Genomic DNA, 24567 nt, shown 5'->3' with positions numbered 1-24567 from the left:
GGACTCCTGGGTTCAAGCAATCCTCCCGCCTCAGCCTCCCAAGTAGTTGGGGCTACAGGCGCACACCACCACGCCTGGTTAATTTTTTTTATATTTGCAGAGATGGGGGTGGTTCTCACTAAGTTGCCCTGGTGGGTCTTGAACTCCTAGGGACCTGAGGATTGCTCCAAGCAATCTTCCCACCTCAGCCTCCCAAAGTGCTGGGATTACCGGCGTGAGCCACCATGCCTGGCCCCTATTCACCTCACTTGTTCTTTGCAGCCTTCCCTTTCCCTCTCTCCAATCTCCATGGTGGTGTAACCTAGAGTGAAGTCCTCACCTATTTTCTGTTTCCTCTCTTCACTCTTCAATGAGCCCAAGCAACTATTGGCTTTTCATTTCTTTCATTTGTTAAATTAAGGTATAATTTTCTTTCTTTTTTTTATTTTGAGATGGAGTCTAGATGGAGTCTCACTCCTTTTGCACAGGCTGAAGTGTAGTGGTGCCATCTCGGCTCACTGCAACCTCTCCACCTCCCGGGTTCAAGCGATTCTCCTTCCTCAGCTTCCCGAATAGCTGGGATTACAGGTGTGCACCACCATGCCCAGCTAATTTTTGTATTTTTAGTGGAGATGGGCTTTTGCCGTATTGGCTAGGCTGGTCTCAAACTCCTGACCTCAGGTGATCCGCCTGCCTTGGCCTCCCAAAGTGCTAGGATTACAGGCGTGAGCCACCACACCTGGCCAAATTAAGGTATAATTTCCATAGACTAAGATTTGCCCTTTTTAGTGTATGTTTTGCAAGTTTTGGCACATGTATGCAGTCATGTCACCACCATCACAATCAAGATTTTCTCAGAGCGTTCCCATCACTCCAAACCCCCTCCCCTCTGTCCCTTGGTATTCAAACCCCTACCCCAGCCCTTGTGCCTGGCAGCAACAGATCTGTGTCTATGGTTTTGCCTTCTCCAGAGCATCACAGAGATGGCATCATATAGTATGTAGTCTTCTGAGCCTGGCTTCTTTCACCTAGTGTTATGAATTTGAGTTCCATGGTTTCCTTTTTTTTCTTTTTTGAGACTGAGTCTCCCTCTGTCGCCTAGCCTGGAGTGCAGTGGCTCGATCTTAGCTCACTGCAACCTCTGCCTCCAGGGTTCAAGCAATTCTCCTGCCTCAGCCTCCTGAGTAGCTGGGATTACAGGCGTGTGCCACCACACCCAGCTTATTTTTGTGTTTTCAATAGAGACGGGGTTTTACCGTGTTGGCCAGGCTGGTCTTGACCTCTTGACCTCAAATGATCCATCCCCTCCTCCGCCTCCCGAAGTGCTGGGAATACAGGTGTGAGCCACCGCGACTGGCCCCATGTTGTTTGTATCAGTAGTTCGCTACTTTTTATTGCTGAGCAATCTTCCTATTGACTTTTTTTTTCTTCAATAGAGACAGGGTCTTGCTCTGTCATCTAGGCTGAAGTGCAGTGGTTTGATCATGGCTCACTGCAACCCCAAACTTTTGGGCTTAAACAATTCTCCTGTCTCAGCCTCCAGAGTAGCTGGGACTACAGGCATGTGCCAGCACACCTGCCTTTTTTTTTTTTTTTTTTTTTAATTTTTTGTAGAGACGGGGGTCTTGCTGTGTTGCCGATGCTGGTCTCGAACTCCTGGCCTCAAGAGATTCTCCCTTTTTCGCTTCCCAAAGCTCTGGGATTACAGGAGTGAGCACCATGCTCAGCCCAGTTGATTATTAAACTTCTCATCTATGATTATGACTTAGACTTATGACTTAGACTTTTTATCTCTAGCCCCAACTTTTCCCCAAGCTCTAGACTCATATATCCAATGAGTCCTTGGATGTTTAATTGGGATCTCAAACAGCACATCCAAAACCAAGCTCTTTGTTTTCTAACCCAAATTGGCAGCTCCTCCAGTCTTCCTCTGTCAACAGACAGCACCACAGTTACTTTTCTTCACACACCTTAGTAAGTTCTTAGCTGTTCCACTTCCAGAGCACTCCACTCTGACCGTCTCTCACCACCACCACCTGTATTCATTTTCTATTGCTGTATAACAAATTGCCACAAATGTAGATGCTTAAAACACTGCCCATTTGTCAGCTGGGCACAGTGGCTCACGCCTGTAATCCCAGCACTTTGGGAGGCCGAGGTGGGCAGGTTATCTGAGGTCAAGAGTTCGAGACCAGCCTGGCCAACATGGTGAAACCCCGTCTCTACTAAAAATACAAAATTAGCTGGGCGTGGTGGTGCATGCCTGTAATCCCAGCTACTTGGGAGGCTGAGGCAGGAGAATCACTTGAATCTGGGAGGTGGAGGTTGCAGTGAACCGAGATCACATCATTGCACTCCAGCCTGGGCAAAAAGAGCGAAACTCCATTTCAAAAGAAAAGAAAAGAAAACACTGCCCATTTCTGATCTCACAGGCCTGTAGCTCAGCAGTCCAGATGTGGCGTGATTAGGTTCCCTGCTCGGGTTCTTAAACGACTGGGCTGTGTACCTACCTGAGGGCTCTAGGAAAGGATCCAAGCTTGTTCATGTTGTTGCCTGCATTCAGTTCCTCATGGTCATTGGACTGTCACCCTGTCACCATTTTCTTGCTGGTTGTCAGCCAGGGGTCTGTCAGTTTCTAGAGGCCACTTGCATCCCTTGCCAAGTGGCCCCCTTTGTCTGCAAAGCCAGCAACAGAGACTCTCTCTTATGTGGAATCCTTCTCACGTTTCTAATTTCATAGAAAGAGCCCAGCTCCCTTTATGGCCACACCTGATTAGGCCAGGCCCACCAAAGAATATCTCTCTATCAAAAAGTCAAGTGGTTTGGGACTTAAATTACATCTGCAAAATCTCTTCACAGGAGCACATAGATTCATGTCTAATTGAATAACTGAAAGAAGGTGTGTATGCACCAAAGGCAGCCGTCTTGAGAGGCATTTAAAAAATTTGCCCACTCCACAACCCTAGACCATGCTGCCATCATCTTTCACCTGGACCACTGCCCAGGCCACCTGTGGGCCTCTCTGCTTCCACTGTTTTTCCACATAGGCCATTCTCTATTCAGCAGAGAGTGGCCTTTTAAGAACATCAAGCGGATCATATCACTTCTCTATTCAAAAATGAAGAGCTTCCCACTATACCAACCAGAAAATCCAGGATCTTTCTCATGGCCTAGAAGGCTACCTCTGGTCTCACCCCTGCCTACCTCTCAGACTCAGAAAAATGTTCAACAGATAGCCACTCACTAAATATTTGTTGAATGAACGAATGAATGAATGAATGAAGGTCTCTTGGATTGGTGCTTTTCTCTACTTCACTGCCACCATCTTGGTATGGACATTACTACCTCTCATCTGATTCAGTACACTTTGTCTTCATTGGTCTCCCGGCTTACAGTTGCACCCCTTCCATTTGTCTGCCACAAAGCAGCCAGGTGATGTTTTAAAGCTACAGGTCTGGCCGGGTGCAGTGGCTCACGCCTGTAATCCCAACACTTTGTGAGGCCGAGGCGGGCGGACTGCTTGAGCTCAGGAGTTCACAACAAGCCTGGACAGCATGGCAAGACCCCGTCTCTACTAAAAATACAAAAAAAATAGTTGTGCTTGCCTGTGGTCCCAGCTATTCAGGAAGCTAAGGTAGGAGGATCACTTGAGCCCAGGGGGCAGAGGTTGCAGTGAGCTGTGATTGCGCCACTGCACTCCAGACTGGGTGACAGAGGGAGACCCTGTCTCAAAATATATATATATATATACACACACATATATGTATAAATATATATATACATATATAAGTATATATATACGTATATATTTATATATACGTATATATATATTTATATACGTATATATTTATATATACGTATATATATACATATATATTTATATATACGTATATATATACGTATATATTTATATATACTTTATATATATATTTATATATATGTATGTATATTTATATACATATACACAGATCTGCCTACAACCTTCACTGCTCTCAAACCTCCAGTGGGCTGGGTGCGGCGGCTCATGCCTGTAATCCTAGCACATCGGGAGGCCAAGGCGGGTGGATCACTTGAGGTCAGGGGTTCAAAACCAGCCTGGCCAACATGGCGAAACCCCATCTCTACTAAAAATACAAAAATTAGCTGGGTGTGGTTGTGGGCTCCTGTAATCTCAGCTACTTGGGAGGCTGAGACAGGAGACTTGCTAGAACCTGGGAGACAGAGGTTGCAGTGAGCCGAGATTGCGCCATTGCACTCCAGCCTGGGTGACAGAGCGAGAACCCCTCTCAAAAAAACAAACAAACAGAAACCTCTAGTGGTTTCCTTTTCCCCGGAAGAAATTCCAGACTCCTCTGTCCAGTATTTGAGGTCCCCACTACTTGTGTGCGAACCGGCTGTCCTAGTGAGCGAGCTTCCAGAAGTGGGATGAGGGCCTCCAGTGGAACTGGGGGAAGTTTTAGAAACATACTGGAAGGTATTAAGTGATATTGTCCCCAAAGTCTGTCCTTTACAGGCCTCTGAAAGCTTTAAGGAGAAAGTCTCCATTGGGTACGTGTATGCCCTTAACATCTCTGTAATATTTGTCAGTTTTCCTTTTTAATACGAAAGCAAGAGCAGAGCTTTCCCTGGGGCGATTCCACCTGGCTGCAGCTGAAAAACATTGTTTTCTTTTCACTAATTTTGCAATCACCTCTTATTTACGGCAAATGATGCTGGTTTCCTATTTATGTCAGTGACCTGAAGTTTAAAGGGAATCATGATGAACTGATTTAACGAAAAATAAGTAATGGAAGTTACAGCGGTCCTTGGGCATAGAGAGGTCAAGGTGGCATGTGCACGAAGGTTGGAAAATGCCAGCCCTCGTCCTGCCCCCATGCACTGAGTTCCCGCTGCCTCCTCCCACTTGCTGCTCACTCCTCAGCCTCCAGCGCACTTCTGTCTTGCCTCATTATTGCCTCTGAATCGTCCTTCAAAGCATACACCACTCCCTTTCCCATAGTGCAGTCACCTCTCCCTCCCTACCACCTCACCTGCTGTCACGTTCACCCCTTTGGCTCTTGTCGTCAACTGCTTCTAATTTTCCCCTGTCTGTATGAAAACTGAAAGCTCTAGGAGGGAGGCGCCTCATGCTATTGCTTCTCCATAATCCCAGGGTGCCCAGCACAGGGCTCTGCCCATCAACATTTGTCATGAGATGAGCTTTCCACCATTCACACTACTTCTGTGCCCACCACACGGTGACGGAGTCACCAGTGTCTTCCTCAAGGCCTCATGTTGGCCCCTGGAGTCAGACAATGAGCATCAGATCAGCAGCCACACCAGCTATGGAGTGGTGACCAGCTGTGTGTGGACCTCGGACAAGTCCCTTCCTCTCTCCTCCTGAGCCTGTTTCCTCTTTGTTGTTGTTGTTGTTGTTGTTGTTGTTGTTGTGGCAGGGTCTCATGCTTTTGCCCACGCTGGAGTGCAGTGGCATGATCTTGGCTCACTGGAACCTCTGTCTCCTGGGTTCAAGCGATTCTCCTGTCTCAGCCTCCCGAGTAGCCGGGACTACTGGCACATGCCAACACGCCTGGCTATTTTTTTTTGTTTTTTTTTGTATTTTTAATGGAGATGAGGTTTCAGCATGTTGGCTAGGCTGGTCTCAAACTCTTGACCTCAGGTGATCCACCTGCCTCGGCCTCCCAAAGTGCTGAGATTACAGGCGTGATCCACCATGACCGGCCTTGTTTCCTCATTTGTGAAACAGAACCACAAGAATGACAGCCTCAGAGGTTGTGGGAATTAAATTATGTCCAGCCATGTTTGGCAAAGAGGAAGAGCCCAGTAAATGTCCTTGGCATCATGATTTGGTGTCTAACTCCACCATCGTCAAACAGCTGCCTGGGATCCTGTGATTCAGGCCTCTGAGATCACCTCCTGGAATTTACATATGATACGTGGATTTGAGAAGTGCAGATCAAAGGTTATCTGGTTTCCACAAATGAGGAAGTAGGACGATTTCACCAATTTGGGATGACGGGCCATTCACACTGCATGAAACTTTCTTTGGATCTTCAAGCAGCCTGTCACCCAGGGTCCCTTCTACTTCTGGTCCCCACTCTGAGCAGTGATGGAACAATGGAATAAGAAGCTTCTAGTAGCATGGCTTGGGGAAACAACTTTTCAGAGGAGCTAAAAATAGGTCAGCCTGGGCAACATAGCAAGACCTCATCTTTACTAAAAAGAAAAGAAAAAATTAGCCAGGTGTGCTGGCACACTGTACCCCAGCTACTCAAAAGGCTGGGGCAGGAGGATTGCTTGAACTCTGGAGGCAGAGGTTGCACAGAGCTATGATGGCGCCACTACATTCTAGCCTGGGTGACAGAGTGAGACCCTGACTCAAAAAAAAAAAGAGGCGCCTTAGAAATTCCAGTTTTTTTCCATTGTTTTGTAGCAGAGAAAGAGGTTTAATTGTAGGGCCACCAAACAAGGATATGAGAGGAAACCTCAAATCTGTCTCCCCGAGAAGCTTGAGAATTGAGAATTCTTTTTTTTTGAGATGGAGTCTCGCTCTGTCACCCAGGCTGGAGTGCAGTGGCACGATCTCGGCTCACTGCAACCTCCGCCTCCTAGGTTCAAGCAACTCTCCTGGCTCAGCCTCCCGAGTAGCTGGGATTACAGGTGTGCACCAGCATGCCCGGCCAATTTTTGTATTTTTAGTAGAGACGGGGTTTCACCATGTTGGCCAGGCTAGTCTTGAACTCTTAATCTCAGGTGATCCGCCCACCTTGGCCTCCCAAAGTGGTGGGATTACAGGCGTGAACCACCATGCTCAGCCAAGAATTCCCATTTCTTAATCAGGCTACCTGGGTGGTGGAAGCATGGGCTCAGGTCTCGGCTGGGGTCTCTAGCTGTGTGACCCTGGACAAGTTTCTTCACCTTTCTGAACCTCAGTTTCATCATCTCTAAAATGGGAATCTTGCTGTCTGCCACCTGAGCTGATGCTGTTTAGCAACTGAAATAGAAACCAAACCTGAAGCTCTGGCTGCCTGTACTGAGATTTGAGATTAACCAGGGCAAAGGGCTGATGAGGTGGAGGAACCAAGGGTAGAGGAATTTATGGCAGCCAAGGGTTTATGGTTTTGATATGGGTTTATTAAGCACAATTTAGGACTGAAATAGTCTCCTCTGGCCCCCATCCCCCATGTCCCCGATGGCGGCAGCATGAACAAGGGCTCCGTTGCAACGTTATCGAAAACATTTCCTGGTGCTGACTAGTGGAGGGAAGGCACAGGGGAAGGTGGGAGCGGCCCTGGAGATCAGGTAGACAGCGAATGGGTGCGCTGAAGCTGGAGAGTTTAATGGTTAACCTCTCGCTAGAAAGGGGCGCATGAAGAGTTCACTTGTACTCCTTATGTAACGGGAGCTCTCACAGTTACTGTGATCTCATCCCATTGAATCCTGACATCTGCCCTGGAGGGAGATATCATTCCCACTTTACAGATGAAGCTCGGAGTGGTGGAGTGACCTGCCCAAGGTTACACTGATCAGCAAAACGTGTGCTTCCCAGACCAGAACTTTTGTCCCCTCCCTTAAGGAAGAGGTGAAAGGATCACCCTGCTCTACCCTCATCCCCAAGGAGGATGTCCCCATATGTCGGTATCCCATGGTCCAGCCATCGCCGAATGCTGTGGTGTGCTGGTGAATGTTAACAACGGGCTCTCCAAGAGCAAAAGCCCTGATTTGTAGAGTTTGCTAGTCCTTGTGATGTAAACACTCCAGGAATAACCAATTTCAAGCTATCAGTGTGGCACTGGCAAACATGGAGTTGAGAAGAGAAGCTAACAGTCAGTTCTCACAAGCCAGCTCCAGCACAACCCCGAGTGAATGGAACGCTGTGGTCTGTGGTGACCGAGACACAAGGCCACCCTCCTATAATAGTTTAGCCTTGGAGAGAACCCCAGTGGCTACAGATCTGGCTGGAGATTCTCAAGTGCATCTCTTGCTTTTATTCTTTTTACTTATTATTTATGTTTTGAGACAGGGTCTTGTTCTTTCATCCAGGCTGTAGTGCAGTGTTGCATTCATAGCTCACTGCATCCTCGAACTCCTGGGCTGAAGCAATCTTCCCACCTCAGCCTTCAGAGTAGCTGGTACTATAGGCACACACCATTATACCTGGCTAATTTTTAAATTTTTTGTAGAGATGGGGTCTCCTTATATTGCTCCGGCTGGTCTCGAACTCCTGAGCTCAAGTGATCCTCCCGCCTCAGCCTCCCAAAGTGCTGGGATTACAGAGGTGAGCCACTGTGCACAGCCCTGCTCTAGAAAAAAAACAAAAAACAAAACAAAACAAAAAAACCACTTGCTTTTATGAAATGTCCCCACAGCTACTCATCTTCTGTTGCTGGCAGATTGAGGTGACCCAGCAAAAGGCTCTGTCTTGAACCTTGGTGAAGGATGACAGACCCTTGGACCCTCTTGCCATTCTTCCAGATCTTTCCATTGCACTCTCCCCTCATCACTCCCCTCTTCAAGAAGGGGCATCAACTTTCACTCTCTCCATATACTAAGTACTTGGAATCAAGAGACCAGGGTTAGATGTCCACCTCTGCCTCCCAAGAGATGTCAATTTCCCCAAGCCTCAGTCTCCTCATCTGGAAAGTGGGAGTAATCATGTCTAACTGCTTACCTCTTGATGTGAAGACTGAAAAATTATAATGGATACAAAAACATTCTGCACATCACAAAGAACTATAAAACTATTCTCATTCTTCCCTTAAAAAATTTTTTTTAACTCCCAAGTAGAACCAGAAGATTCAGTCTTATTTCTGATACCTGAAAGAAAAGATACTCATCCAAGGACTTAGAAAACATATGCGCCATTTATTTTGTTTTATAAACTTTTGTTAAAACACACAAGAGTAAGAAATGTTTTTTGTTTCTTTGCCCCATCAGGCGGCAGTGATGGGGGCTCAGGGGTCAGCGCAGGACCTAGTGACATTCACACCCACAGAAAGATGTGGGTCGTTCTGATGGGACCCAGCCCGCTTTGATAATTGCTTGGTGTAAATTTCACAATTCATCTTAATCGGGGCAGATCACAGAAAAATTTGGCAAAAGTAATTGGCTTGGTAATGACAAGAAATAGAAGAGCGTTCATTTCTGACCCTCTCCTCTCCTCTGTCCACTCTCAGGAGAGCCATGCGGATTTTTAGAAGCTCCTGAGACCTGCCTGAAGATCAGGGTGTCTTGGTGGGGAAATTGTGCCCACGCTTGTCCCCCCAGCAACCCTCTGTTTCTCCATCAGATTTTATGCTTTAGGACCACAACTCAAGTAGCCAAAAAAAAAAAAAGAGAGCGAGAGAGAGATTTTCTAATATCATGTCAGCTTAGAGTCAAAAAAGTAAACTTTGTTTTGTGTTTCTCACATTACAATAAAGTTATTAAGGTGGAATGGGTTTCTCCTCCAGAAAGGGGTACATTCCCAGCAGAGAACTGACCCCTGGCTCCAATAGATTGTTCCCATGAAGGGCCACTGTTGCCCACGGCACTCCATGGGACATTCTTATCTCAACCTTTCTCCCAAGATGGAGGTCTGAGCAATGCTGGGGGAGGAGGTGGAGGAACAAAGCAGGAATGATCACAATGCCCAGAAATGGTTCCAGCCTCCCTGTCTTACCACAGACCAGGCTGAGCCATCTGGCAGGGATTTCAGGGGCACTTGAGTGAGGTGGTGGGGGAAGGCTTGGGAGATCTGAGCAGGGCGCAGTCTCCTCTGGGATTGGGGGCTTGGCTGGGACTGCCGTAGGGATGTGGTGATTCCTCCCTGACACATTGCCCCAATACTTCTCCATGCCTCTTTCTCATAAAAAACAGTCACTAATGGTGGGGTTTCTGGGCACTGGGTCACCACCTCCAACCACTCAGAGGGGTCAGTGTTGAGTGGGAGGCAGGAGTCGGTCCAACAGTTTCCCTCCTACCTAATCACACCTCCAGCCCCATAACACATCCCTTTTGTTCACACTGGTCAGTGGCATTTTCCAGAATGTCCTCAAAGCCACCAAGATTCCACATGGATGACATGCTGGTTGCTCCATCCTGGGGTCTAATGCTTCCAGAATGCACCTGGAGTGACGGTCTCCAGAGCAGGCCTCAAACCCAGGCCTGCTTAGCCCTCCCCTGCCCCGACACTGTGCACACTGTCCCATCCCCACGCCAACAGGCCAGATGAGCCTGACTCCCAGGAAACAGACCCCTGCCACCCCTCCCCTAGACTTGGGGAGTGAAGAGAGAAAAGCTGTCAAGAGTCATGAATTCTCCTTAATATTTATCAGCAAACAGGATGCTCGACCCTAAGTGAATTTTAGTGCAGCCTCAGGCCAATCTTGGTCCTGGGAGTGGGCAGGGTTCCCAGAAGAACGAGTCTGGTTTCTGAGGCTGGAGAAGGGAGCCGGAAGCCCCTCAACTTGATCACGGTGAGAACACAGGGAGCCTTTGGAGAAGCTATTCAGCCACTGTGGTGGCTCCTGTTCTGATCCAGGGAGACCTGGGTTCAAGTCCTGACTCAGCCACTTCCCAGTTGTGTGAGTTTCAGAAAAAAAATCACTTCACCTCTTAGAATGCAATTTCTTCTTCTGTAACAATCTCTAGGTTAGGAGGGGGTGGGGCGGGTGAGGGTGGGGAGGGAGGAGGAGAATAAAAAACAAAAACAATCTCTAGGTTAATAGGGAGGAAGGGAGGATTAAATGAGATGATGCATGTCAGATGCCTTAAGACAGTGCCTGGGAGTAAGGAAGAGCTTGAGACAGGCCCTGGGAGATCATTCCTCCTGGATGTCACTCTGATGTGAGGGTTTACCCATCTTGTCCTCTCCAGCCCCAAGCCTCATTACTCTCACCTGCATTATATCATCCACCCCACCTGACCTCCCAGCTCCCAGCCTCCCATCCTCTGCAGAACTGCTGTGTTCATTTTCTGGAAGCCCCGTTCCCTGCATACTCCTTGAAGCTGATCAGGACCTTAGCCTGGCATTCCAGACCCTATGCTCTCCAGCAGGCCCTCTCTCTCTTCATCATCCCTCTCCCACACCATTCTTCCTCAGTTCTTGCTAGATTCTTCCTACCACGAGGCCTTGGCTCAGGCCGTTCTTTGGAATGTCCCGTCTCACCTGCTCTACCAGCCAGAACTCTACCCTTTCTCAAAGGCCTGGTGGATGGTCTGCCTCTTTCTGATGCTTTTTCTCTCCACTCCAAGTTCCTGTTGCAGTTGCCAACCTGGGCTTGTTTTCTCCGGTTGAAGGGCTGCAGGGATCCTCACCCTGAATACCCACCCAAGTCCCTGAAGAAGGAGGATGCGGTGGGGTTGGAGGAGAAAGGCGTCTTCCCTCACCACAGCCTTCGAGACCCTACCTGGTGCCTGGCCCCAGTCAGTGCTTACAACATGTTCCCAGAATGACTGGGGGAATCGTTTCCAAGGCCTCCTTGGCCTCTGGAGAGGTGGTGTTGGAGAAGACGGGATGGCTGAGCAAGGCAACAGCAGAGGGAAAGAGGTGGGGGCAGCAGCAGAAGGAGGAGCGAGGTGCCCCAAGTGCCGCAATTGGACCCAGCCTCACAGGGCTCTGTCTGGACACAGGGCTGTGTTTGGACACCATGACCGGGGCTAGGAGAGGAGAAGCACCAGGCTAGGGAAGAAGGGAGCTGGGTTTAAGTAAGGCCTCAAGTCATTTCCAGACGGCTGTCCTTTGGGGTGAAGGCGGGGGTTGGACATGGATGAAGGTGAAGGTGAAGGTGAAGGCAGTGGCATCAACATGAGAAAAGTTGTCCAGGGCAGTAGAGGTCTCCCCAAGTCAAAGTCTCGTTATCCAGAGCAGGGCGTCAAGGGTGGCAGTGGGATGTGGCCCTTAGGCCATGTTCTCCGGCCCTTCATCCTTCCCATTCCTGCTCTGGGACCGGTCCTGGCATCACGTCTTCCTTTGCCGTGACCACGTGATCACCAGGCGCTCTCTTAGGGGGCTGGGGGGAGCCAGTGGAGCCCCCAAGCCCCAGCGGCTTGCTAGATAACTTCCTGCTTGGTGATGGTCGGCTGGGGGATGGCAGAGAGGGGCTTGACAATTGTGGCGACGGCTCCCGGTAGGAGCTTATAGGGCTCAGACCCTGAGCCACCTGGCGGTGAGGGCTGTGGGGTCTCAGGGGTGGCTGGAAGGACAAACAGACAGATAGGGGCTGCTCAAAATTCCAGCCTTTGTGGGAGTAAATGAAGAGCCCTGGGAAAGTTCTCCCCTCCCACCCCACCCCGCCTTGACTTAAGTTCTTCCTCTATAAAATGAGAGAATTAATTAAACCAGATAATCCCTAAGGTCTTTTATGGCTCAACCTTCTGTGAGTCCCAGATCATAAAGCCTAAGTTTTATGAGGTCTGGAAGGTCCTACCACCCATCTCCTCCATCATTTATTTGATATGCAGACTTGGACTTCTCCCAAACCAAGGCCCAGACCTGGCTGTCCCCAACGGCAATGGGATGGGTGACAGGGATATTCTTTCCTGGGAGAAGGAGCAGCAGTTGATGAAACCCCGGGCCAACTGGCTCAAAAAATACGATTTCTTGGATATTTAGGAGATGAGTAATAGAAACTAATTGGCTCACTCTCATGGCAGGTTTGGAGAGCAAATTTGACCCAATTGGTCATCTTTGTTCAATGGAAAACTTTCCCTGAGAACAATGTCAGTAAAATATCATCTCATCTCAGTAGATCACTTCATCCCATTGATAATCTTATCCTTTGAAGAACTTTGCCCAATGACAAGTTTATACTTTGGAGGTTTCAGAGGATGGTCTAGCCCAGCAGACATCCTGACCCAATGGATAGTCTCATCTAATTGTCTAATGGATAGCCTTACCCAATTGAGCAGCCTTACTTCAATGACCACTTTTACCTAACGGACAATGTCAACTAATGGAATTCTCACCCAAGAACATCTTCACCCAATGGATTTCCTCATCCAGTGGATTGCCTCATCTCAACAATGGCTTCATTCAGTAAAGGCTGTCAGTCACCTTACTGAATAAACAGCCTCAACAAATGGACAATCTTGCCCTTTATTCCCTACCCTGGAACCCAGAAAACTGTTGCATCCTGGTTCTACCTTCTAGACTCCACCTTCTCCTGCCTCCTCTCTTAAGCCCCATCCTCACCCTTTGCAGGGTAAAACCCCAGAGTTTGCCCACCTGCCTGTCCCCTGGGTCGGGGCCACTCACACATCTGTCCGTTGCTGAGGTGAGTGGGCATTGTGTTGGCAACGATGACGTTGGTTCCCATGTGTTCCTGCATCAGGTGAGGGTGCAGGGGGTGGTGGGCATGGGGTGCATCGCTGGAGGACCCTGCAGGTAGAGAAGTTCGATCAGGATGGAGAGTCTGGGATGCAGACCTCAGGCCTTGGGACGCCATCTTCCTCAGGCGTGACCAATCAACCTGCCCATCCAATATTGGCAGTGCCTGTTGGGTACCTATTTCTGGGTTAGTAAACTAGGGTGTACCATTCCCATCTGTAGACTTCATGAGGGTGTTAAGAGGACCCCAAAAAACCAAGAGAACAAAAGTGAGTTGAAAGGAACAAGGTGCATATAAGGAAGCTCTGAGATCACGTAAATGTTCTAATGAGTAGTGTATTGGTCGCATAGTAACATAATGGATGTAATCAATGGCTCTCAAAGCTCCCTGGAGTGCAGGTCCTTCAACCATTTGGTCCCGCCTCACCTTTCAGCCTCATCCCCCACATCTCTGCTGCAGCCAACCGACCTACTTATAGCATCTATGTGTCCCCTGTGTTTTCCTATCTCTATGCTTCTGCTCACATTGTTGCTTCCATCAGAGATGTTTTTTCTACCCCAAACCCGTTCCATGTCCATAAGCCCAAATCCCAGCTCATATATTTCCTCTCTTTAGAAGCCTCTCCTGATTCTCCTTCCTTGGATTTCTCATAGTAATTTGTCTGTAACACAACTTTTAGGAACAACCACTTCTGTCTATGAGCATTACAATTTCGGATGTATTTTTCTCTTTCTTTGAGGGCCTAGCAGATTGTCTGGAACACAGTAACCACTTCCAACATATGTCAGAGAGTAAAAATACCACATGGGGTATGGTTTAATAATAGCCTATGGTGAGTAATATGACGATGATGGAATTTCAACCCTTGCAAGAGATCTCTACAGTCCATCTATTTCAGTGATAAATAACAATTGTTGATAATTAACAATTATCATGTGCCAGGTACTGTTGTATAGCACTTTCCATGTTTCACATAATTTAATCCTCACAGCAATCCTATAGGATGGATACTATTATTAGCCCACTCTACAGATGAGACAACTGCGCCCAGAGAGCTCTTACTTAATTATCTGGCAACAGACCACAGGCTCCTGATCCTGATCTCAATGACACCTGATTCATAATAACCCCATGTTCACAGGGTCAAAGTGAGAATGAAATGAGCTATCACATAACAGTGATTCCCAACTGGGGATGATTTTGGCCCATCAGGAGACATTTGACAATATCCGAAGACATTTTTGGTTGTCACCACTGGAGAAGTGCTACTGGCACCTTATGGGTACAGGACAGAGATGCAGCTGAACAATGCATAGGACAGCCCCTCAAAACAAAGAATCATCCAGTTCCAAGTATCAATAGTACCAATGTTGAGAAACCTCGCCCTTGCCTTGTCATCTCCAGTCACTGAAACACCTCCAAAATCTTGAATTCAACATCCCCACTTTGACTTCACTTCATGTCCTTCCACCTCCCGTAATCTAATACCACCACTGCAAAAATTCTTCAGCCCTACTGAGACTGTCAATTCACTGACACTCTCTTTTCACTATCACCCCATCGTTTTGTTGTTGTTGAGACAGAGCCTTGTTCTGTCGCCCACACTGGAGTGCAATGTCATGATCTCAGCTCACTTCAACCTCCGTCTCCCGGGTTCAAGTGATTGTCCTGCCTCAGTCTCCCGAGTAGCTGGGATTACAGGCGCATGCCACCATGTCTGGCTAATTTTTTTTTGTATTTTTAGTAGAGATGGTGTTTTGCTGTGTTGCCAGGTTGGTCTTGAACTCCTAGCCTCAAGTGATCCACCTGCCTCGGCCTCCCAAACTGCTAGGATTACAGGTATGAGCCACCGTGCCCGGCCTCTATCTTTATTTCTCTTTGAGTGCAGCCCAGACTCCATGACCTATCATTCTAATCACGCCCTTGCAGTCATCCTAACTCTTTCATACTCCCCTTCATAGTCAAACCATTTCAAAGGATTATCTACTCTATCTCCACCTTCCCACTCACTCTCTTTGGAGCACTCTCCAATCTGGTTTCCACTCTCCCAGCTCTCTGACATTGCTTTCAACACAATTGCCAAGAGCCTCCAGCTGTCAATCCAATGGACTCTTTCCTCTCTCTTCCCCTCCTCTCTTCACCTCTCCTTTCCTCCCTGCTTCTTTCTGTCTCTCTGTAGAGTTCAACACCATTAAACACTCTGTCCTTCAAACACGCTCTTCTCTTAGATTCTGGAATTGCCCTGGTTTTCTCCTACCCCTCTGGCCAGTCTTCTTTCCTTCCCTCCATGCTCCATCTTCCCCCTGATTCCACAGAGCTGCCTTTAATCTTGTGCTTGAGCAACAGACTCATACATTCAACTGCCTCCTTGATAACTTGGATTTGTAATAGTCATCTCATGATTAATGAAAGTCCACAATGAGGCTGGGCATGGTGACTCACACCTGGAATGGTGACAGAGAGAGATCTCATCTCAAAAAAAAAAAAAAAAAAAAAAAGGAAAAAAGAAAAGAGAGTCCACGATGGATCTCTGAGGTCACCCCTCACTACCACCCCCAGACCAAGTGTCTTGTTGTTTATTCTGTCCTCCTCATCTCAGTAAATTACTCCATCATCATGTCTGCTACTCAAAGCAAAAATGTGGACTTTGTCCTTGACTCTTCCTCTTTCTCTCACTCCCTACATCTGATCAATCGGCAAATCCTGTGGGTGTGGGCTCTTCCTCCAAATAGATGATCAGGTTTATCTCCACTGCTCCATTGCCATGGTCCAAGCCTCCATCATCCATCACATGATTGGAGACAGTGACATTCTCGGGTATCTCTGCAATTCACTCTCTACCCAACAGAGTGGTTTGTTTGAAGCATTAGTCTGGGATGGGCGTGGCGGCTCACACCTGTCATTCCAGCACTTTGGGAGACTGAGGTGGGTGATCACTTGAGGTCAGGAGTTTGAGACCATCTTGGCCAATAGGGTGAAACCCTGTCTTTACTAAAAATATTAAAAAATGAGCCAGGCGTGGTGGCAGGCACCTGTAATCCCAGCTACTCAGGAGGCTGTGGCAGGAGAATTGCTTGAACTTGGGAGGTGGAGGTTGCAGTCAGCCAAGATTGTGCCACTGCACTCCAGCCTGGATGATTGAGGGAGACTGTCTCAAAGGATAAAATAATTAGTCTGGTTTTCACTCTCCTTACAATAGTTGCAATGAGAACAAAATCCAAATTTCTGGAAAGGCTGACAAAGCCATGTTTATGATTTGGTTTCTGCCCAATCTCCATCTTCACCTCCTACACGTCCTCCATCTCACAACCTTGCCCTTCTTTCTCAAACACACAACTCTCTCCTATCCGGGGCCCTTGAAGTAGTCCCTTCTTCTTGGAATATTCCTCTCTTGTCTTTTAAGCCTTCCAATTCCTTTCAGCCATTAGGGTCTTAGCACAAGAGTCACCACTTCAGAGAGGTCTCCTGTGGCCTCCCCTATCTAAAGAGGATTCCTTTTCAGTTAAACTCTATCATATTACCTGTTTATTTCAAAATCATAAAATGTGAGCCTTTATACACATATGCACGCGCATACGGGCATATACACAGATATCCACGCATCCATACATACTCACACACACACAGCCTCCCCGAGGGCAAAGATCTTGTTCTTTGCTGAATTGCCAGCACTTAGAACAGTGACTGGCACATGCTAGGCTCTCGGTGCCTGAACAAAGAGACCATTGCCTTGTTCCCATTTTTCTGGTGAGGAAACTGAGGCACAGACAGGTTAAGCAACTTGCCCAAAGCCGCACAGCGGGGAAGCCAAGGAGCTGAGGGGTGAGCTCAGGTCTGTGTGAGGCCTGTCTCTTGGAGAGTCCCCGCTCCAACCCCGCCCCTCCTGGGCCTGGCACGGACCTCCCAGCAGCATCTCCTGCAACAGGTTGTCAATCTTGGCCATGCCAAAGAGCTTGATGAACTGGATCTGCTCGATCATCTGCCAGGTGATGCTCTGCAGAGTGGGCAGCAGCAGCAGCAGTTCTCCAAAACGGCCACGCGAATCATACTGGCGGTCGTTGATGTAGTCCTCCAAGCTCACCTGCACCTGGGAACGCAGCCGCTTGATCTTCCCTGGATCGCTCAGCCCCTTGGCATCTACAATGGAAGAGGGTGGGCAAGGGAGGGCATCAGGGTCCAGCTGGAGCATCTGGGGAGTCAAGACCCAGATGTCCCCTGACTTGTGTCACACAAGGAGTCTTCAGCAGTGTGGGCACAGGGATTCAGGGACCTCAACAACCAGGGTACGCCAGCATGAATTATGATTTCCTAGACACAGGCAGAAAAAGATTTCTGCCACATTTCCTAAGGCACTAAACCAGAAGAGTGGGGAATAGGAGATGGAGGGCGGGACTTGAGGAATGCATCCAATAAGCATCTAGCAACCGCCTCATCTTACACACGGGGAAACCCAGACACAGTGCAAAGATAGGACTTGTCCTGGGTCGCACAGCCAGCTGTTGGCAGAGCCACAATGGGAACTTGGGGTTTTGGGCCACAGTTGAGGTCCCCTCATCCAGATCTCAGCACTTGCTGCTTCTACTGTGTTAGAATAGGCTCCCCTTCCCTGGTTCCTGCTTCCTATCACCTTAGGGACTCAGGTTAAGTTTCACCTCCTCCAGGAAGTCGGCCTTCTACCCTCCTATGTCTGCATCTTCCTATGTCTGTCCCTCCTGTTTCCAAATCTCTGTGGCCCCTCCATCACTGCTGACCACACAGGATGTAATTGTGCCATCCAACTGTGAGTTCGGCAGGGGCAGGCATATGTCTTATTTGCCATTTTTATTTTATTTTATTTTATTTTATATTTTATTTTGAGACTGAGTCTCCCTCTGACCCCCAGCCTGGAGTGCAGTGGCGTGATCTCGGCTCACTGCAACCTCTGCCTCCTGGGTTCAAGCGATTCTCCTGCCTCAGCCTCCCGAGTAGCTGGGATTACAGGCACATACCACCACACCCAGCTAATTTTTGTATTTTAGTAGAGACGGGATTTCACCATGCTGGCCAGGCTCGTCTCAAACTTCTGACCTCAAGTAATCTGCCTGCCTCAGCCTCCCAAAGTGTTGGGATTACAGGCGTGAGCCACTGCACCCGGCCTTTGCCATTTCAAACCCACCACCTAGCACCATGCATAGTCAATATTTATTGAATAGGGCCAGGTGTGGTGGCTCATGCCTGTAAGCCCAGCACTGTCGGAGGCTGAGGCAGGGGGATTACTTGAGGTCAGGAGTTTGAGACCAGCCTGGCCAATATGGTGAAACCCCATCTCTACTAATAATACAAAAATTCACCTGGCGTGGTGACATATGCCTGTAATCCCAGCTACTCAGGGGGTGAGGCAGGATAATCGCTTGAAACTGGGAGGCGGAGGTCACAGTGAGCCGAGATGGTGCCACTGCACTCCAGCCTGGGTGACAGACTATATATATATTTTAAATATATATATTTATATATAAATATATATTTATATATAACTATATGTGTATTTTTTGTTAGATGGCTGGATGAATGAATGAAAAAAAAATCAGTGAATAAATTCTAGATCCTTAGCCTAGAAGGGAACTTAAGTGGTCATACAATATTTAATCTCAACCTTCATGGAGGTAATGCATTTATTTCCTCTTTCATGGACAAAGGAAGTGGCAGAAGAACATTCACCCACATTTCTACTGGGCTGTCTCCACTGAATCATGCTTGTTCATTAGTTCATTCAGTCCACACATGTTTATTGAGCACCTCCTGCATGCCAGGTCTTGAACTAGGTCCCCCGCCTCTTCAAATTGCTGGAGGCTGCTGCCTCTGACTCAGCATCAGTGATACTGCCCATTTTGCAGAACAATTCTGCCAGTCCAGCCTCATGCTGAGCGCTACAGAGGATACAGGCTGGGCCAGGCTGTGGAGGGAACTAGAACTAGAAATCTCACCCTCTGGGAAGGGATAGCAGGTGGTAGGTAAGAATGTGGGCTTGAGAGAGAGAGAAATTGGGATTGACAGGTGGTCTGAAGTTCAAATCCAAGCTCTGCCATTTTCTGGCTGTGTGATCTTGGGCAAGTTAATCATGCCTCAGTTTCCTTATCTGTAAAATGGAGATAATAATAATTCCTACTTCACAGGTACCATGTTGGTAAGTAAGACAATCCACACAAAGTGTTTAAAAACAGCTCTTTAGGGAGCATTCAATACATGGGGCTTACCTTCCACTTCATCACCGTATATATATATATATATATATATATATATAAATATATATATATTTATTTATTTGTATATATATACACACACACACACATATATATATTTTTTTGAGACGAAGTTTTGCTCTTGTTGCCCAGGCTGGAGTGCAATGGCATGATCTTGGCTCACTGCAACCCCCGCCTCCTGGGTTCAAGCGATTCTCCTGCCTCAGCCTCCCAAGTAGCTGGGATTACAGGCATGGACCATCACACACAGCTAATTTTTGTAATTTTAGAAGAGATGGGGTTTCACCATGTTGGCCAGGCTGATCTTGAACTCCTGATGTCAAGTAATCTGCCTGCCTCGGTCTCCCAAAGTGCTGGGATTACAGGCGTGAGCCACCGCACCCAGCCTTTTCTTTACTATTATTACTAGAGGTAATCTATCTGCAGTGTGAAGGACAGTGCCTGGCACACAGTAGGTCCCCTCTAACATGTAAGCAGGGAAGGCAAGGAAGCCTCCGGAGTTCAGGCACTTTTGACGCTGGGAAACAAAAGAAAGTTTTGTACGAAGACTGATGACAAATGCATTCTGTATAAATGCAGGTGCAAAAGTCAGTGGACAGAATGGGGAGAGGACAGCCAAGAGCCACAGGACAGGGTAGGAATGCTTTTTCTTCATCCTGCAATGTGAAGGGTTGGGAGATACCATCTACAGTTGATAGAACAAGAAAGGAAAGATAAAAGCACATAACTTGCAACAGAGAACACAAAAATAGCAATAAAAATGTTTTGGGAAAAATGGAGAAGAAAAGATGGGAATGGTGATGGAGAAAAGCAAAATCCTCCGCCATCCTAGGAGGAATATTATGATCCAAAATGGATGCATCATCAAATATAAGGCTTAGTCTTTCATTTAGAATTGTTGAGGAAACTGCCAGAAGAAACAATTAAAAGAATCAGACATGCTTCTCTTGGGGAGTAGACTTAGAGCTGGAAAAGTAGGATGGGGAGAAGTATTTGCATTTTAAGTATTTTAAATAAATCTAATTTATTTATTTATTTATTTATTTATTTATTATTTTTTTTTAGATGAGGTCTTGCTTTGTCATCCAGACTGGAGTGTGCAATCACAGCTCACAGCAGCCTCGACCTCCTGGGCTCATGAGATCCTCCCACCTTGGCCTCCCGAGTAGCTGGGACTGCAGGTGCTCACCACTATCCCTGGCTAATTTTTTTTAGTTTCTATAGAGATGAGGTCTTGTTATGTTGGCCAGGCTGGCCTTGAACTCCTGGCCTGAAGTGATCCTCCTGCCTCTGCCTCCCAAAGTGCTGGGATGACAGATGTGAGCCACCACATCCGGTTCTAGATATTATTTTGATAAAATTTTTTGAGGAAAAGAAGCAAATATGAAAGAAAACAGGAAGATGGGAAGTAAGGAGAAAGAAGGATGGAGCGAAGAAGTAAAAGAAGGGAAAGCCCAGGCCTTTGGAGTCAGGGTGCCCTGTTGAGTCATATCCTCCCTTTGTTTTTATTTTTTTGAGATGGAGTCTCACTCTGTCACCCAGGCTGGAATGCAGTGGCACGATCTTGGCTCACTGCAACCTCCGCCTTCCAGGTTCAAGTGATTCTCCTGCCTCAGCCTCTCGAGTAGCTGGGATTACAGGCATGCACCACCATGCCTGGCTAATTTTTGTATTTTTAGTAGAGATGGGGTTTCGCCATGTTAGCCAAGCTCGTCTTGAACCCCTCACCTCAGGTGATCCGCCCGCCTCAGCCTCCCAAAGTGCTGGGATTACAGGTGTGAGCCACCGCACCCAGCCATATCCTCCCTTCAAATCTTGACTTGCCTCATCTGTTAAATGAAAACGGCCTCTCCTGGCTGTCGTTAACATGAGATGAGGTTGTGAACTCAGTGTACATAACCCAATAGGAGAAGTCTGGCAGAGCGTTCTGGAGAGAGAGTCAGGGATGGCTTAGGAGGTGTGCACTGTACCTGGGTCAAAGAAGATGATGGCTTTGAGGTAGGCATACTCATTGTCATCGATCTGCAGCTCCTGGAAGGGCAGCACCAGCTCGTCAAGGATGCGTATGGACACCCGGCTCATCTCCGCCAGCTCCGGGCAGTGCCGAGGGACAATGTAGTCATTGCCTGGAAGGGTTGGGAGGGAGGGAGGATGGGAAGTCACCTTGGGTTGACCCCTCTCCTCTAGTTTTGGCTTTTAAGTTGGCAAGATAGCTGGTGCCTGTGGGAGGAGGACCTGCAGGGATGGTCACTCCCATTTCACAAGTAAGGAAGCTGAGGCCCAGATTCAGAAGATGAGTTGCCTCGAGTCATCTGGCTGAGCTTGGAACTTGGCTTTCTAGGACCCCTTTCACATGACCCAAGCTCCATTTACCAACATGACTCACAAGATTGATGACATTCAAAGGCCACCTGGTAGGCACCAAAGCATCAAGGTTAAAGGACCAGATTCTGGAACTGCACTGCCCTGCTTAAATGGCTCTGCCCCTGATAGCCGTTTATAGTTAGATAAGTTACTTAATCTCTCTGTGCCTCAGTTTTCTCATCTATAAGATGAGGATAAATAATTGAGCTTCCCTCATAGCATTGTTGTATTAAAATAGGTAGTGTTTGCAAAGCAGTGAGCACAGTCCCTGGCACATAGTGTGTGCTGTACAAGCGTTTAAAATAATAAATATGCCATGAAGGCACAGGTGACACGGGCTGGGGCTTTGTGCCGTTCTTAACCACCTCTTGCTCCTACTCCTGAAAGAACATCAGAATGCACAGGTAGGCCGGGTGTGGTGGCTCACACCTGTAATCCCAGCACTTTGGGAGACTGAGGCAGGTGGATCATTTGAGGCCAGGAGTTTGAGACCAGCCCGGTCAACATGGTGAAACCCTGTCTCTACTAAAAATACAAAAATTAGCTGGGTGTGGTGGTCACGCCTGTGGTCCCAGCTACTCTGGAGGGTGAGGCAGGAGAATTGCTTGAACCTGGCGGGCGGAGGCTGAAGTGGGCCGAGATCGCACCATTGCACTCCAGCCTGAGCGACAGAGCAAGACTCTGTCAAAAGAAAAAAGGATGCACAGGTAATTCCAGGGATAACCCTGATTGTGCTCTGACTTTAATGCTGGGAATCTGATGCCTTGCATCCACATTTCCTTGCATCTGAGTGGGGTACCCAGTTGAGAACTGAGTCCTGGAGCCCTCCAATGAAAGCCTGAGGACAGGGCCACTCCTGACTAGTCCCCCTCGCCCTTGCATGGCACCATGTGAATCTCCTTGCCTGGGTGAGTGCCATGCTAGGCATGCCATCCCTGGAGCCCTGGCCAGGGCAGGCAGCCACCTCACCTAGGAGCAGCACGTCCTTGAACACCATGGATCGCTTGGTGGCTCCGAGCAGCAGGTGCTCGCCAGCATGGGCTCTGAGCAGGGCCACCTGAAAGAGAGAAGGAACAGTGTTTGCCATCTGTACCCTTGGGAAGGCTGCCCGTAGCCAACTCAGTGACGCTGGGCAAGTCAGCTTAATGCTCCCCTCTGCCTCTACCTGCCTGAACCGTGAAATGGGCATCGTAAAACTACTACTCATAAAACTAGAAACCTGGAAGGGGAAAGAACATGCGCTCAGAGCTGAGAGACCTCGCGCCGACTCTGTCCTTGAACTGCTGTGTCCTTGGGCAAGAAGCTGCTTCGTCCTGGGCCTCTTCTGTTGCCTGATGAAACTGTAAGCAACATTCTGTGTGCTTTTTTTTTTCTTTTTTGAGATTCTCAAAAAGGTCTATGATCCCAAAAAGTTCCAAAACTGTGGGTCCCAAATTCCCACCCATGGACCAGCTATGGAGAATTATGAAGGGTGCTTTGTAAAAATACAGATTCTATTTTTTCTTTTTTTTTTAGACAGAGTCTCACTCTGTCGCCCAGGCTGGAGTGCAGTGGCATGATCTCGGCTCACTGCAGCTTCCGCCTCCCAGGTTCAAGTGATTCTCGTGCCTCAGCCTCCAGAGTAGCTGAGACTACAGGCATGCACCACCATGCCTGGATAATTTTATTTTTAGTAGAGATGGGGTTTCACCATATTGGCCAGGCTGATCTCGAACTCCTGACCTCAGGTGATCAGCCCAACTTGGCCTCCCAAAGTGCTGGGATTACAGGCGTGAACCACTGCGCCCAGCCTGAAAATACAGATTCTTAGGCCCTGAGATTCTGATCCTGATTCTGTAAGTTTAGGGTGGGCCATGGATCTGTGTTTAAAAAGCCCCACAGTTGACTCTGAAGTGCAATTCTGTTTGGGAAATCATTGGTCTGGCAGATCCCTCCAGGGATCGACATTGCAGGACTCCAGGATTCTGAGAGGGCATTACGAGAACTTGGATGTGGATGTTAGGTCTCAGGGCTGGTCCTTCTCAAAGCAAAGGTATGAGCACTGGCCCCTGGCAGAGAATCAGCTTGATGAAACCCTTCTCTGCAGGGGGTACAAGGCAAGACTTCTAAGACTGGAATCATAGGTAGTGGCCCAGCAAGCTCACAGAAGGACACAGCCAGCCCACTGAGAGCCATCTGCTTTAGTGCTTGCCTGAGGACCAAAGGATGGCCTGCACAAAACAGCACCATGCTGGTAGCCTCAAGGATCTCATCTTCAACGTTGGGTTAGGGAGTTTGGAGGTTCTCTAGCAAGCCAAACTAGAAGGTTAAAATGCCTTTGTTTGTTCATTAATTTGATTGTTCATTCTTTCAGTTATCAAATCCTAAATGCCTACTAAATGCCAGACACTTTTTAAGACAATGGAGGCACAATGTTTAAAAACGAGAGACAAGGTCTCTAATCTCATTGAACTAACATTTATAGGAGAGAGGATGGAACAGATAGTAGAGAACAAATAAGTACACAGGACACAGGGTGATCACAGCATAAAGGAAAGAAGGAAGGAGAAAAGTTGGGAGGAAGGGAAGAAGGGAGGGAGGGGAGTGGAAAGGATGGTGAGAGCAATGGGGCAAGAATGGCTACATTAGATGGGGAGGTCAGAGAAGGCCTCTAAGGAGGTGAAATTGTTGTTAGA

General features: G+C 47.9%; 1 protein-coding gene across 3 annotated transcripts in view; it reads right to left on the bottom strand.

Moving 5' to 3' along the window:
* Nucleotides 1-7070: 7070 nt before the first annotated feature.
* Nucleotides 7071-24567, bottom strand: part of HNF4A (hepatocyte nuclear factor 4 alpha) — a 34662-nt gene continuing 17165 nt past the window's right edge. For 2 of the 3 annotated variants that reach the window (XM_024238841.2, XM_024238840.2), the window contains 5 exons: nucleotides 22862-22949; nucleotides 21499-21654; nucleotides 17190-17426; nucleotides 13187-13339; nucleotides 7071-12155 (listed from right to left, as the gene is read on the bottom strand). In XM_024238841.2, the coding sequence (XP_024094609.1) occupies nucleotides 12013-12155; nucleotides 13187-13339; nucleotides 17190-17426; nucleotides 21499-21654; nucleotides 22862-22949 (777 nt within the window). In that variant the 3' untranslated portion in view covers nucleotides 7071-12012. The remainder of the gene's footprint in view (nucleotides 12156-13186; nucleotides 13340-17189; nucleotides 17427-21498; nucleotides 21655-22861; nucleotides 22950-24567) is intronic. The other variant, XM_024238843.2, reaches the window with a different exon arrangement.

Source organism: Pongo abelii, chromosome 21 (genome assembly GCF_028885655.2).
Source record: "Pongo abelii isolate AG06213 chromosome 21, NHGRI_mPonAbe1-v2.0_pri, whole genome shotgun sequence".
In the NCBI taxonomy this organism is placed as follows: Eukaryota; Metazoa; Chordata; class Mammalia; order Primates; family Hominidae; genus Pongo; species Pongo abelii.
The sequence above is the reverse complement of the archived record's forward strand: the minus strand, read 5'-3'. Positions and strand labels throughout refer to the sequence as shown.